At 41.0% G+C, this 12,917-nt stretch overlaps 1 protein-coding gene across 2 annotated transcripts in view; it reads right to left on the bottom strand.

Moving 5' to 3' along the window:
• LOC124037771 (FAS-associated factor 1-like) overlaps positions 1-12,917 on the bottom strand; it is a 95,042-nt gene that overhangs the window by 13,667 nt on the left and 68,458 nt on the right. For both annotated transcript variants that reach the window (XM_046352804.1, XM_046352805.1), the window contains exons 16-17: positions 3,786-3,866; positions 3,398-3,475 (exon numbers count right to left, since the gene is read on the bottom strand). In XM_046352804.1, coding sequence (XP_046208760.1) covers positions 3,398-3,475; positions 3,786-3,866 — 159 coding nt within the window. The remainder of the gene's footprint in view (positions 1-3,397; positions 3,476-3,785; positions 3,867-12,917) is intronic.

Here is a 12,917-nt window from a genome sequence, read left to right on the forward strand (position 1 = left end):
TGAGTGGGCGCGTGCCAGAGGCTCTCCCCCAGGTAGGGGCCTGGTATTGGGGCCCCTAGGGCCCCCTGCAGCAGAGAGATCTGTGGCGTCTGAAGCCACACGGCACACGCCTCACTCAGAGTCCGCTCCACACAAAGAGCACTCAGGAGCATCACCGCTCACCGCCAAACCCCCACCCCCCCTCCCCCCCAAGAAACACCACCACAGGAGGGGGCAGGGAGGGGAAGGGGGCAGTGCATGCACCTGACAGGAGCACCATGGGGCTCCTGGATGTGTTAAATAATGACATCACCCCCCCCCACTGCCTCTCTCACTCTGCCTACCTCTTCCATTCACCTCCCTCTCCACACAAAGACACAGAATGCATTCCCCTTGTCCTTGTGTGTGTTTACTGTGGTGTTTGTTTTCCTGCAGCCTGCGGGGTATTGTGGCGGGTGGTGCAGGGCACAAACAGCCGGAGACTCGCGACAGACTGGAGGGTTCTGGGCCCAGATTCACAAAACATTGTTAAAAAACAATTTCTTCTTAAGAGGGGGATAAAAGGAAGTTAAGTATAGATTTAAGAAGTTAAGCAAAGTTGCTATTCCTCAAAAAGGTTATTTCTTATGTTTATCCTTTAGAAAAAAGTTAAGAAAGTTATTGGAAATCTCCATTCAAAGATTGCGAAACCCTCATCTTAAACTCAAGGCAGTGAGAGAAAAAGCTCATGAAAGCAATTGAACATGCACTCACAGACTTCATCCGAATGTTTCAGTATTGATTATTTTAAACCCAACAACATGTTTAAGAACAGTAAATCTCAGTAAGACATATGCTAACATTATTGTCATTGCTAGCTAGAAAGCTAGCTAAAATGGTTGCCTAACAACAAACACCTTAAGAAGATTTGTTAGAAGATATTTGAGAAATTTGTAAGAAAATCATTAAATCTTAAGATACTGTTGAGGAATTGCACTTAAACTTATTTTTTTCTTTTTTCTTAAGAAACTTCTGTTTTGTGAATCTGGGCCCTGGTCTGTGGGTAGGCCAGGGAGGCTGAAGGAGGGAGTGAGTGGCTGGCTAGGTGCTTGGCTGGGCTCCAGGTGTGGGACACCATGCTGCCTTGTTTACTCACACACAATGTCAGAGAAATGAGGCGTTGCCACAACCAGGGGTAAGCAGCACACAGCTCTGAACAGTTGGGACAGCTGTTGTCCTTCATCCACACGCCATACAGACAGACAGGCTCCACTTAATCTCTCCCATCTTTCTACCCGACAACCAACAGTTGTAGTAGCGGCCGACAGAGCGAAACAATCTGGAACGAGATCTGTGTTTTGAACTCCAGCTTTGTTGAAACACAGATGTTCCAGTGCCAGTTACTCTTGAGTGATGACTCATGAAGTTCTGATGCATGTACAAACTGTATCTAATAATGATGTATAGATGTAATCTATGAAGATGTACAACATGTTAAGACTGTCATACACAATCTTCGCACAGACAGAGACCTCCCTTTACCACACCACTGTTGTATGTGATCATGGTTGTGGTATGTGTGTTGTTGTGCATCTTCCTCCAGGTTGTTTTCCCCCCTCTTGTCCCCGAGGCTTCATTAGTGACTCCACGAGTGTCTCTCAGTCTCCACTGTCATCATTAAACACACCCTCCTGCCTGCCTGACTGCCGGCCTGCCTCACACTTGACCAGGCAGACGCACAACCAGATCCGTGAAACGCATGAGTCGACCGGCTGAAAACACACCTGATACAGTCACACACAGCTCAAGTAAAAAAATAAAATGTCTATGTCTGCCCCTGTCTTAGCCTTTATGGCTACAATAAGGTACCTGCATTTTGTATTTATTAAGGATCCCCATTAGCTGCTGCTACTCTTCCTGGGATCCAAACAAGATTAAGACAATTCGAGAAAAAAAATATACAACACATTATCACACCGATACATATCTACAATACAAAATGTCTAAAACTGCAATACAGCTATATTACAACGTTACAATGCACGTGTGTATAGAGTGCGTGTGTTAGCGTGCGTGTGTATAGAGTGCGTGTGTTAGCGTGCGTGTGTATAGAGTGCGTGTGTTAGCGTGCGTATGAGTTCACGTCTCTTTCCAGTCCGAGTTGTTCCATAGGTTGCAGTTTTATCTGTTTAAAAAAAGCCCCGGTAAGCTTGTCTGAGGTACATACTGCATGCACATACTACATGTAAACAAGAGAGGGGCCATTGAGTACGTTTGCATGCACACTAATCAATCGATATTAAAAGGATTATGGCAGTAGGCCGAGCATGGAAATAGTCATGTAAACACCTTACATGTAAGCATATGCCAACTTAAACACCTGGTTTCCTGAGCAATCTTTCAAATCATTAGGACCTGCTTAAATCGGCGTTCCAGCAGTGCATTTGATCTGCACATGTGCCAGCACCAGCAGCGCAAGCCTCCCTCTTACGCACGAGTTTAGTGAGTTCTGAAAAACTGATAGTATGCATCTCAGAAATGGATTTATACATGTCCGACCTAAGAATCAAATGTACTGCACAAAAATAACATTGGGCTGATTTTCTGCAATAATTCAAAAGTCCCATCAAGTAGCCTGATTTCAGATGTGTCCATATAAACAGGATCATCAGGGAAATCCTTCTTCATTCAAAGCATGTAAATGTTTTAAACAAACCATCGCATTAATCTGACTACGCACCATAATCGTATTATTGTGTGCATGGAACCGTGCTCATTGCTGGGTATCATGTTGCTGAATATCTACACTTGTTGCATACAAGCAGTGTGTTGGCGGAGAAGAAACCATGGCAAAGGACTAGAGGACTACAGTGATATAATTAAGACTGGACAGACAGGGCTTTTGTCCGGGGCTGTTTAACTAATGTGACAAATCATCTCAGATAGCTGGTTCACCTGATCCCTGCTGGCTGTAGAGTTTGCTGCTGAGTAAATAGCCAATCAGCTGGCTAAAAGGAGCTATAACTACAGCATTCACCAATGCGTTCCCACTGCCATAATTGTTTTTCTTTGTCCCACCGTGCTTTGTGCTCCCGCTTTTGTTCACTTGGTTTCAATATGAGCTTGTGTGTTGTAGGGCATTTGAACAGGACAATAACATCTCTGTATGACAAGCTTAACAGGGATAGGCCTTACTGTACACACTAGAGTTCAGTATATGTTGCGCTGTGTCTCTGACCCCCACCACAGGGATCACATGCTAGTAGAAACTCGACAAACAACAAAAGATATGGAAATGTCTGATATGCAGCAAGGAACGGACTCAAATATCAATGTTTTAAAAAAACAAGCTAACCATGTGTTTTCAGTGTTACAACAATAGCGAAGTGGGACATTATTTCTCTAAACAAACGTTGAGATATATGGTTCATGTTCTCACCTCCTTCTCATCATCTGCTTCTTTCTGGATCTGTTGCAGGCGAAGCTGTTCTGCCTGCTCTCTCTCCTGTGCTTCTCTCTGGGGAAACAAATATATTTTTATAAATCCAGCCATTCAACATCAAAACATTATGAACAGTGATCAAGCAATCAATAATGTGGCTGTTCACAGGTTTACAGGGTAAATTCACAATAACAACCATTTACAACACCCAGCATTGGCCACAATCATAACATGATTATAAAAGGGTACATACTTTATACTTGTGTTCTGTATAATATTTCACTTGAGGATAACGCTAAAATGGATCTTCAAAAACCCTCAAACATCCATCTGATGAGAATGGATCCATGTCATTGTGTTGTAGGTGTTGTAGTTGATGACCAACCTTTTTACGGTCAGCCTCTAAAGACAGTTGGTAGGCCTCATCCTGCTCCCTCTTCACCATTTCCCTGGCTTCACGTTCATCCTGGATAGAGAGAAAGAGACCAGGTCAGAAAAGAAGGCAAATATCTTAAAGTTCAGAGCGAAACAATAAAACACCAATAACAATAGAAGCTGATAAAATACAAAAGTTGCTTTCTCCTTCTGAAACATGTAATATTGTGCTGTGTTGAATAGCTGTGACTCTGGGAAACAGAGCAGCAGAAATTGGAGTAGAGCTGAATGAGAGAACTGAATGCTTTCTGCCAGACACAAGGTTTGAAAGAGTATCATGTGGGAGAAGGGAATCCATTCGGGCCTTGACTTCCTTAACAGACCGGAGGACTCTATTCTTTTCCCTCAGAGCTCCTGTTTGTACAGAGGCAGACTGCTGCTTTTCTACCTGCTGTGTGTAAGAGGCTTTCTAAAGCAGAGAAAAATAACTGTTTCCATTGTGTCAGCACTGGCATTTGTTTTGGAGCTTGGGAGACTACATTTTATTTTCTGAACCCTGGACTTTGTGTCAAAGATGTGAAAAGGTGACTTGTAATTTGTGGGGTTTGTGCGCTGGGCAGGGGGAGTGGTCAGCTGTCGTATTGAAGTCTGACGATGAGAAGGATACATTTTCCCCTTTATCCTACAGACACTGTAGTAGCATGGTTGAGTACAAAATAATAATTGATCACTTACACTTACTGTAAATGATTACGCTCTTTATTGTGCTCATTACCTTTGATGAAAGATCATGAAACAAACATAATAAACTATAGTTTTACTGTTGAGGTACCACTCACAATGAACAAGACATGGTGCCATCAATTATCTACAGAGTATTGTATGGTGTACAATACAACTACTCTGTATCTGAAAGTAACAGCGATCAAAGGAATACACTATAAAACACTATTTTCCTGCTGATGAACACATCATTTGCAGTTAAAATAACTAACTAAACAGACAACCACAAGTAGGCGTGGCTACAGCAGTGACGGTTGCTGTAATGTGTGTGAAAGTATCTTTTTGGCTCTGCTCCTGTCTACCTCCCAGGCATGTCAGTCAGTGAGGAATGTGAGTGTGATGTTGGCAGATGTCTGTGGTGTCTGGGTCTGTCCACAGAGGAATGGGAAAGCAGAGCAGGACAGCCACACATAGCGAGTAGGTGTGAGTTCAAAGCCGTCTGGGGCAGCAACGCTGGCAATGGGGCGCCCATCAGGTACAGGAACAAGTCATTCCGGCCTGGGATGGGAGACGTGGTGGAGGCTTTGGGTTCACGTCAGAGTACAGCAACACCCTGAGAGCTTACTCCCATTGAAGAGAGTAAAAGTAGAGGTATCGGGGCGAAATGTAGATAATGGGTTCTATTTCAACACACCTAACGCAACGGTAAATTACCGGTTCAGGGGTGTGTCAGAAATATTTTTGCTATTTTCACAACAGTAATTATGGGTGCAGTAGCGAGAAAGGACTAGGTTTTGATTAATAAACAAGTTGTGGGTGTGTCGAGGCTTGGCCCCTCACTGGCCAATCAGAAGGTGCTCCATTGCTAAATATGTGGTTGCTTCAAGTTGTGTATTTACAGTCCAATGCATTGCCATAGACTCTAAAATCAAATGTTAGTCCGTTACAAGCCAGTTCGTTAAATAGCATTGTCCATATTGTTCTAATTGCATTGCTTCATTATATAAATACATGGTTAAACATAGGCTACAGCAATCATAGGGGCTAGGCCTACTGCAGTCTGGACATGGACATGCCAAACGTAGTCAATAAGCAAGATTAGATTCACTATGCTATTGATAAGGCCTAATAAGAATGCATAATTCTAATCAAATTCTAATAAAAACGAGGCTGTGTGTCTAAATACAGTTACAGGCACCACAATTGCTCCCCGTGGGCATATAATATTGACAAGGCAACTTAGATACGGAGGGTTTTACACAGCCAAAGGTTTCACAGGAGCTGGACAAAGATCCAATAGAAAGAGAAAGGGAAATGTAATTTGAAATGGCATTTTATTCAAGCCATGGACATTCTCAAACGTATTCACCGTTCATGGGTTTGTTGTAAATCCAATTAACCAAAAACAATCCGTTTCTTAGAACTAAACAACAATAATTCTAAATAGGATTGGGTCAGAAGCATAACATAAATCGCATCTCCTTTTCCATGAACATAATTATATGTGCGAACATGTAGGCCTAAGAGCTCTATGACAGGAGGCATGGATGTTTGTCCTATCAATTGAATATAGTTTAAAATATAGTATACACTAACCCTACAATAGTCCTAGATATAACAAACATGTAGCAAATCTAGTTTATCTATTTTATTTGCTTCAATATGGAACTATTCAACGCACTGCATGTTCGAGCCATGGATTTGGACATTGCCCAAACGTAATAATAACATTAGCCTACCATCGCTATTGACCATCGTCTGTTAGTGACTACCTCGTGAAAGGTAAACAAATGAACAGGAAAATAGCCTAGGCTACAAGAGAATTCAGAACCAAGGACAGCGATAGGAATTCCCACGATTTGACAGTTGTGTCAAAATGATGAAGGAAACTATAAGCTGTGTACTGTCAAACACACAGCTTATTTATTTATTTATTTATATATACACGAAACATGACCCACCAAGCTGCGCGCTTAACTTCTTTGGGATAGGGGGCGGTATTTTGACGTCCGGATGAAAAGCGTGCACAAAATAACATGCCTGCTACTCAGGCCAAGAAGCAAGGATATGCATATAATTAGATTTGGATAGAAAACACTAAAGTTTCTAAAACTGTTAAAATAATGTCTGAGTATAACAGACCTGAAATGGCAGGCGGAACCCCGAGGACAATCCCCCCCCCCCCATTTAAAAAAAATCCTACCATTGATCTCAATGGCTGGCACATTTATAATAGGGCGGAATCGTGCCCGATTGCAGTTCCTAGGGCTTCCACTAGATGTCAACAGTCTTTAGAAAGAGTTTGATTTTTCAGGCTGGATTTTGGAAAAATGAGCCAGAAATTCAAGTTTTTCTAGGTGGCTCCCATTTTGGCTGTAATGTTTCCAAGTGCGTGAATGAGAGTGCGTTCTTCGGTATTTTTCTAAGGTAAGACGATAACGATTCTCCGTCTTAAAATTAATCGTTTATTTGCGTATTAGGGTACCGAAGGTTTGATTATAAACGTTGATGGACTTGTTTGGATAAGTTTATTGGTAACGTTTGGGATTAATTTTGTATGCATTTTGAAAGAGGGAAAACGAGTGGATTATTGACTGAAGCGCGCCAGCTAAACTGAGTTTGTATGGATATAAAGGAGTTTATCGAACAAAAGGACCATTTGTAATGTAACTGGGACTTTTTGGAGTGCCAACAGAAGATCTTCAAAGGTAAGGTATATATTACATCCCTATTTCTGACTTTTGTGTCGCAACTCCCTGGTTAAAAATGATTTGTTATGCATTTGTGTGCTGGGTGCTGTCCTCAGATAATCGCATGGTATGGTTTGCTTTCGCCGTAAAGCCTTTTTGAAATCTGACACGGCGGCTGGATTAACAACAAGTTAAGCTTTATTTTGATGTATTGCACTTGTGCACTTGAATTTGGCGCTCTGCAATTTCACCGGAAGTTTCGAAATGGGACACTAGCGTCCCACTGATCAGCAAGAAGTTTTAACCCTGAAGCCAGCCGCAACTGTTAAACTGACGACCGAAGTCAGCTTGCAGGCACCCGGCCCGCCAGAAGGAGCCTCTAGAGCACGATGAGCCAAATAAATGTCAACCTATATATCAGGTTGAGATATAAATGTAGTGAAAATGATATGATTAAATATGACAATACTTTTGCGAAGATAAACGTGATTTTAGCCTTTTAAATGATAACTGTTTTTCATCTAAACTTGTGCCCAATCAGTAGCCACGCCCCAGTGAGCTCAGAGTTCGTGCCAGCATGATGGAACACCCTCTTTGGCCAGAGTGCTTAAAAGGATTTGCCAACAAAAATGTACATTAGACCAAAACATGCCGGGTTACTGCTGGTGTTGATACCAAAAGACATGACGGTGGTCTACACGTTGAAATGGTTAGAAACTCTGAAGCGTTCCACCTCAACATCAGTGAAGATGATCACCTAGGAGACCAGAAACATTTACAGCCTGCAGTCGTGCATGTTAAAGTTGTCCTAGAACTTTGACTAAAGACACAAGGTTGGAAGGAAGAAACCCCATCTCAGACCATCACTGGTACATCTAAAGTATCTAGTTTAATGAACACTCCAACAGCAGAGAATATCTACAACTAAGGACATTGTGACCACTGGTGGACAACTAAAGACTTCCATCGAGCCACTACCCATAGACCGATCGATTAGTTTCAGAGAAACACATCTACGCGTAAATATATATTGCATTTCTAATCCGAATGAGCAGTGGTACGGGTGGCAAGAATTTTTACTTCAGTGAGCGTTGCTTCCAAATGAAAAGTTAACTGTCTCTCCCTCCATCTTTCTCCCCCCCTCCCTTTCCATTGTGTAACAAGCCGTAATATCGTGTTAGTCCACTAGGGACGTTAATATGTCATTGTGTATGGGTATTCTGTTATTTAGTTAATAAATAAATGCTTAAATAAATGTGTAGTACTGAATATTTACTTGTGCAATACTTTAAGAGATAAAGGAGATCTCTTTCTCAATTTCACCGGTCACATTATTTGACATTATGAAGCTTACAGTAGTTCCCCAGAACAGTTGGACAAGTCACGTGTTTGTTTGTAAATAGCAGAACGGGAGAAAGCGGGCACATGGGAGTACAGCTGTGTTTTTACAGGGGTCGCGTTTACCCTTTTGTGACTAGGGGGCAGTATTTTCATTTTTGAAGAAAAAAAAAACGTTCCCGTAGTAAACGTGATATTTTGTCAGGACAAGATGCTAGAATTTGCATGTAATTGACAGCTTAGGATAGAAAACACTCTAGTTTCCAAAACTGTAAAAATATTGTCTGTGAGTATAACAGAACTGATGTTGCAGGCGAAAGCCTGAGAAAAATCCAATCTGGAAGTGCCTCATGTTTTGAAAGCACTGCGTTCCAATGCGTCCCTATTGAGCAGTGAATGGGCTATCAACCACATTACTCTTTCTCCGTATTCCCGAAGGTGTCTACAGCATTGTGACGTAGTTTTACGCATTTATGTTGAAGAATACCCGTAGGCGGCTACATTGCGCAAGTGGTCACCTGATGCTCCCAGAGAGATTCTCGCATAAAATATAGAGATAGCCATTACTCCAATAGGTCCTACTGAAAAATGAATTGCCCCGATGGATATATTATTGAATAGATATTTGAAAAACACCTTGAGGATTGATTATAAACAACGTTTGCCATGTTTCTGTCGTAATTATGGAGCTAATTTGGAAAATTTTGCGCTGTTTTCGTGACTGCAATTTCTGGGCGATTTCTCAGCCAAACGTGAAGAACAAACGGAGCTATTTCGCCTACAAAAATAATATTTTTGGAAAAAAGGAACATTTGCTATCTAACTGGGAGTCTCGTGAGTGAAAACATCCGAAGCTCATCAAAGGTAAACAATGTAATTTGATTGCTTTTCTGATTTCCGTGACCAAGTTACCTGCTGCTAGCTGGACAAAATGCTATGCTAGGCTATCAATAAACTTTCACAAATGCTTGTCTAGCTTTGGCTGTAAAGTGTATTTTGAAAATCTGATATGACAGGGTGATTAACAAAAGGCTAAGCTGTGTCTCAATATATTTAATTTGTGATTTTCATGAATAGGAATATTTTCTAGGAATATTTATGTCCGTTGCGTTATGCTAATTAGTGTCCGATGATGACAACGGCCCCGTTCACGGGATGGGGTGTCACTAGAGGTTAACATTGAAAGTCGTGTTGTTTTGCTTAATTAGCGTGATCAGGGACATGAAACTATAGTTTTCCTTCACATAAAATACATTAGCGCAACACATTTTTGCAGAAAATAGCTATATTGTCATTAGAAGTGTAACGCTATTCCTAATGTTTTTCATGAAATGAATCTTGCATTTTACCGTAGAATGTAGGTTGGCGAAAATGAGAAAGTAGCGACATCAATGAGCAGAGCGCTGTCTGCTGACAGAAGAGAATTCAAGAAAGGGCATTCTGAGTGGAAAAGTGCAATTGAAGCACAAAATACGTTTGATAACGAGCAGAAATTACAATAAGAAGCACTTTAGATTTGCGTCAAGATATTTCTTTCTTTTTTTTCCCTGCGTAAAAAAAAAAGAATTCTGCATTAACACGGCCCTTAAGTTTAACTTGGTAGTTACCAAAGTAAGTGGCTGAATTAATAAGGTGATGCGGCATCATATGGTGTTAGTATTTGAGTAGTCAAAACCCTTTGGATGAGTTCTGTACAAATGCTACTGCAGCTTGATTTCCTTGAGCTTTTTCTCTTCTCTGTTCTGGGCCCGTCTGCTCCTCCCCATCTTCCATGAGCAGAGCATGCAGGCCCGTTGCCCTAGCAACTCCAGACAGACACAGCGTGTACACAGTACTGTTCTTCCTTCAGACAAGCATAAGTCAAAACTTTGTACATTTGCATAATGTCTTTCGTTCACATTAATTTGTAAATATCCAAACTGACTAAAAATGACATTCGGTAACTCCTACCTCCATATGTATAACTTTATGAGCTGGATTGCCTGAGTTTGCAATTAGTTTATTTGCGTTTGCACTTGTTAACATATTTAGCTAGCAGCCTCCATGGAAATTCGCTATTACTTGTGATAATTTTGCACAATGGTGTTTTTGGTGCCCCCTTGTGTACTAAAACCGGTAACACCGTAAATCCCGGGATGCGAGAAGGACAGTATGACGATATGGAAATATGCATTCCACCCAACCCTAGCATCTACCATATCACACACTGAATAATGCAACAATACACACGCATGTGCGGGCTTTTCAATGGTTATTTCCTAGTCCATACACTCATAAGTTTAGCTGTAAGACAAACAGCCAAAAGGGCATAGCTGCTAGCTAGCTTACGTTAGCTAAAATAATTTTCTCAAATAGCAAATAATTAAAGTTCAAGAACGGTTATCAAAGATTTTTATAACTAACCCAGGATAGAGCACAAGCTGTTTCCAGTGGGAACAAATGAGTCAAAGTGAGATCCTATTGGCACGTTCTAGGATGTATTTGCATATTTCCATTAGGGAACACTACTCTGAAGTGCACGTGTGCAATAACTCCATTCGCCCATGCACTCCTTTCTAAACAACACAAAAAGTAGTTCACTCTAACATATTATAGTTGTGGGAACAGAAAACTATTGAGATAAAATGTTTCATCGATGAGAACATTTGCATAATGTCGACCAAAATCCATCTCGCTCCATCTTCTCCCACTGGCACCACTGGGCTTCCTCTCAATCACCATATTTGGTAGTGAGTGGAAACGCCAACCGGATGCTTCACACTTATACATCCTGTGAAATATCTGTCTCATTGTTCTGTGATGTTATCATACAGAGTCATTCATATTATACAGAGCTAGATAGCAAACTAAACAAAATGTCCTTCTGTAGCTCAATTGGTAGAGCATGGCGCTTGTAACGCCAGGGTAGTGGGTTCAATCCCTGGGACCACCCATACGTAGAATGTATGCACACATGACTGTAAGTCGCTTTGGATAAAAGCGTCTGCTAAATGTCATATATTATATTATTATTATTATTATTATAAAATGTCTGCATTATCCTCACATACATAACTTGCAAGCTAAGTTACATTGTCTCACGTCAGATGGCGTCACTCCCCGACGCTTGTCCCTACACCGTGTAGGCAGAATCAATGCGCTCTCTGATGTAAGACAATGGCTATGTTAGCTAGCTAGTTAGTTGAATGCTAATGTCAGCCAATGATACAATTGCTAGATTGCTTTTCGTCATCCAGTGGAACAGACCTAGCTTAATTTCATCAATATCATGCAAATAATTACATGAAAAAAAAGCTACTTGCAACTGAAAAAGTTGTTAATTCACTACGGAGTTGATGCTTGTGTTCCTGCTCACTTTTGCAGTGAAATGAATGACGTGTTCTGATATTCTCTGAAAACAAGTGTGTCTAATATAAGGAAAATACCTATACATTTCATCAGTTTCAAAAACATTGCTCTATTACGATTTACAATGTAGGAGTGTTGGGATGAAAGAGAATTGTGTTTACACTGCCCTGCGTGGAGGGGGGTAACACTCGGGCGAGTGCCGTGAGCGACCTCCGGAGGTAGCATTTGAAATGACTTTTTTTACATTACAATAATGTCTCTTGACAATCGATACCGCTCTAGAATATCTCCAGAAAATCTCCTTAATGCTCGTCAATGCGAAACGCCTGAGGAGACCTCTGCTTGAACTCTGGTCCAAATGGTGACATACTGTACTAATGCATTTGACTAATATAGGCCCACTGAGCCTACGAATGTGTCAAAATAGTTAAATATTTTGCAATGAGATTGTTCATGTAGTGAAGTGATTTAGCAAGTCATTGCGCTTTCTAATGTTTGAGAAACAGATGAGCACTAGGAGTGACAAGTTCACCTCACAGCAGAGACAGGGTCTGGAATTTACAGGATGTGGTTACAGATCCCTAAGGTTATTAATCACTATCGTACATTACCCACTCATGATAATTTGTTCTCCTGATTTGTGACATTATCACTTCACATTTCCCTCAATCCCGACAGGCATGTGTAATTATCACAACCAGTGACTGTTATGGAGACAGATGGCTTGTCAATTCTGACAGAAAATGACATACTCTTCTTATAATGAACAGAAACATTCTAAATATGCCAAATTGAAAAGCTATTCAAGAAGAGAAATGTTGAATTAAAAGACTGACCCATTAAGGCCATTTGAATCATTTAAGAATCCAATTGTATGGTATGCTAATTTAATAACAGATTTTCTGTTCACAGCAAAAGCTGTCATATTTGCTTTGCATCTACGAAGACAATAACAAAGGCATTCAACTGAGCTTCTCCCCATGAAAACCTGTTAGTCAATTATTCATACATCTCTGAATGAAGCATATTACTGTAGCATCCAG

Source organism: Oncorhynchus gorbuscha, linkage group LG06 (genome assembly GCF_021184085.1).
Source record: "Oncorhynchus gorbuscha isolate QuinsamMale2020 ecotype Even-year linkage group LG06, OgorEven_v1.0, whole genome shotgun sequence".
NCBI lineage: Eukaryota > Metazoa > Chordata > Actinopteri > Salmoniformes > Salmonidae > Oncorhynchus > Oncorhynchus gorbuscha.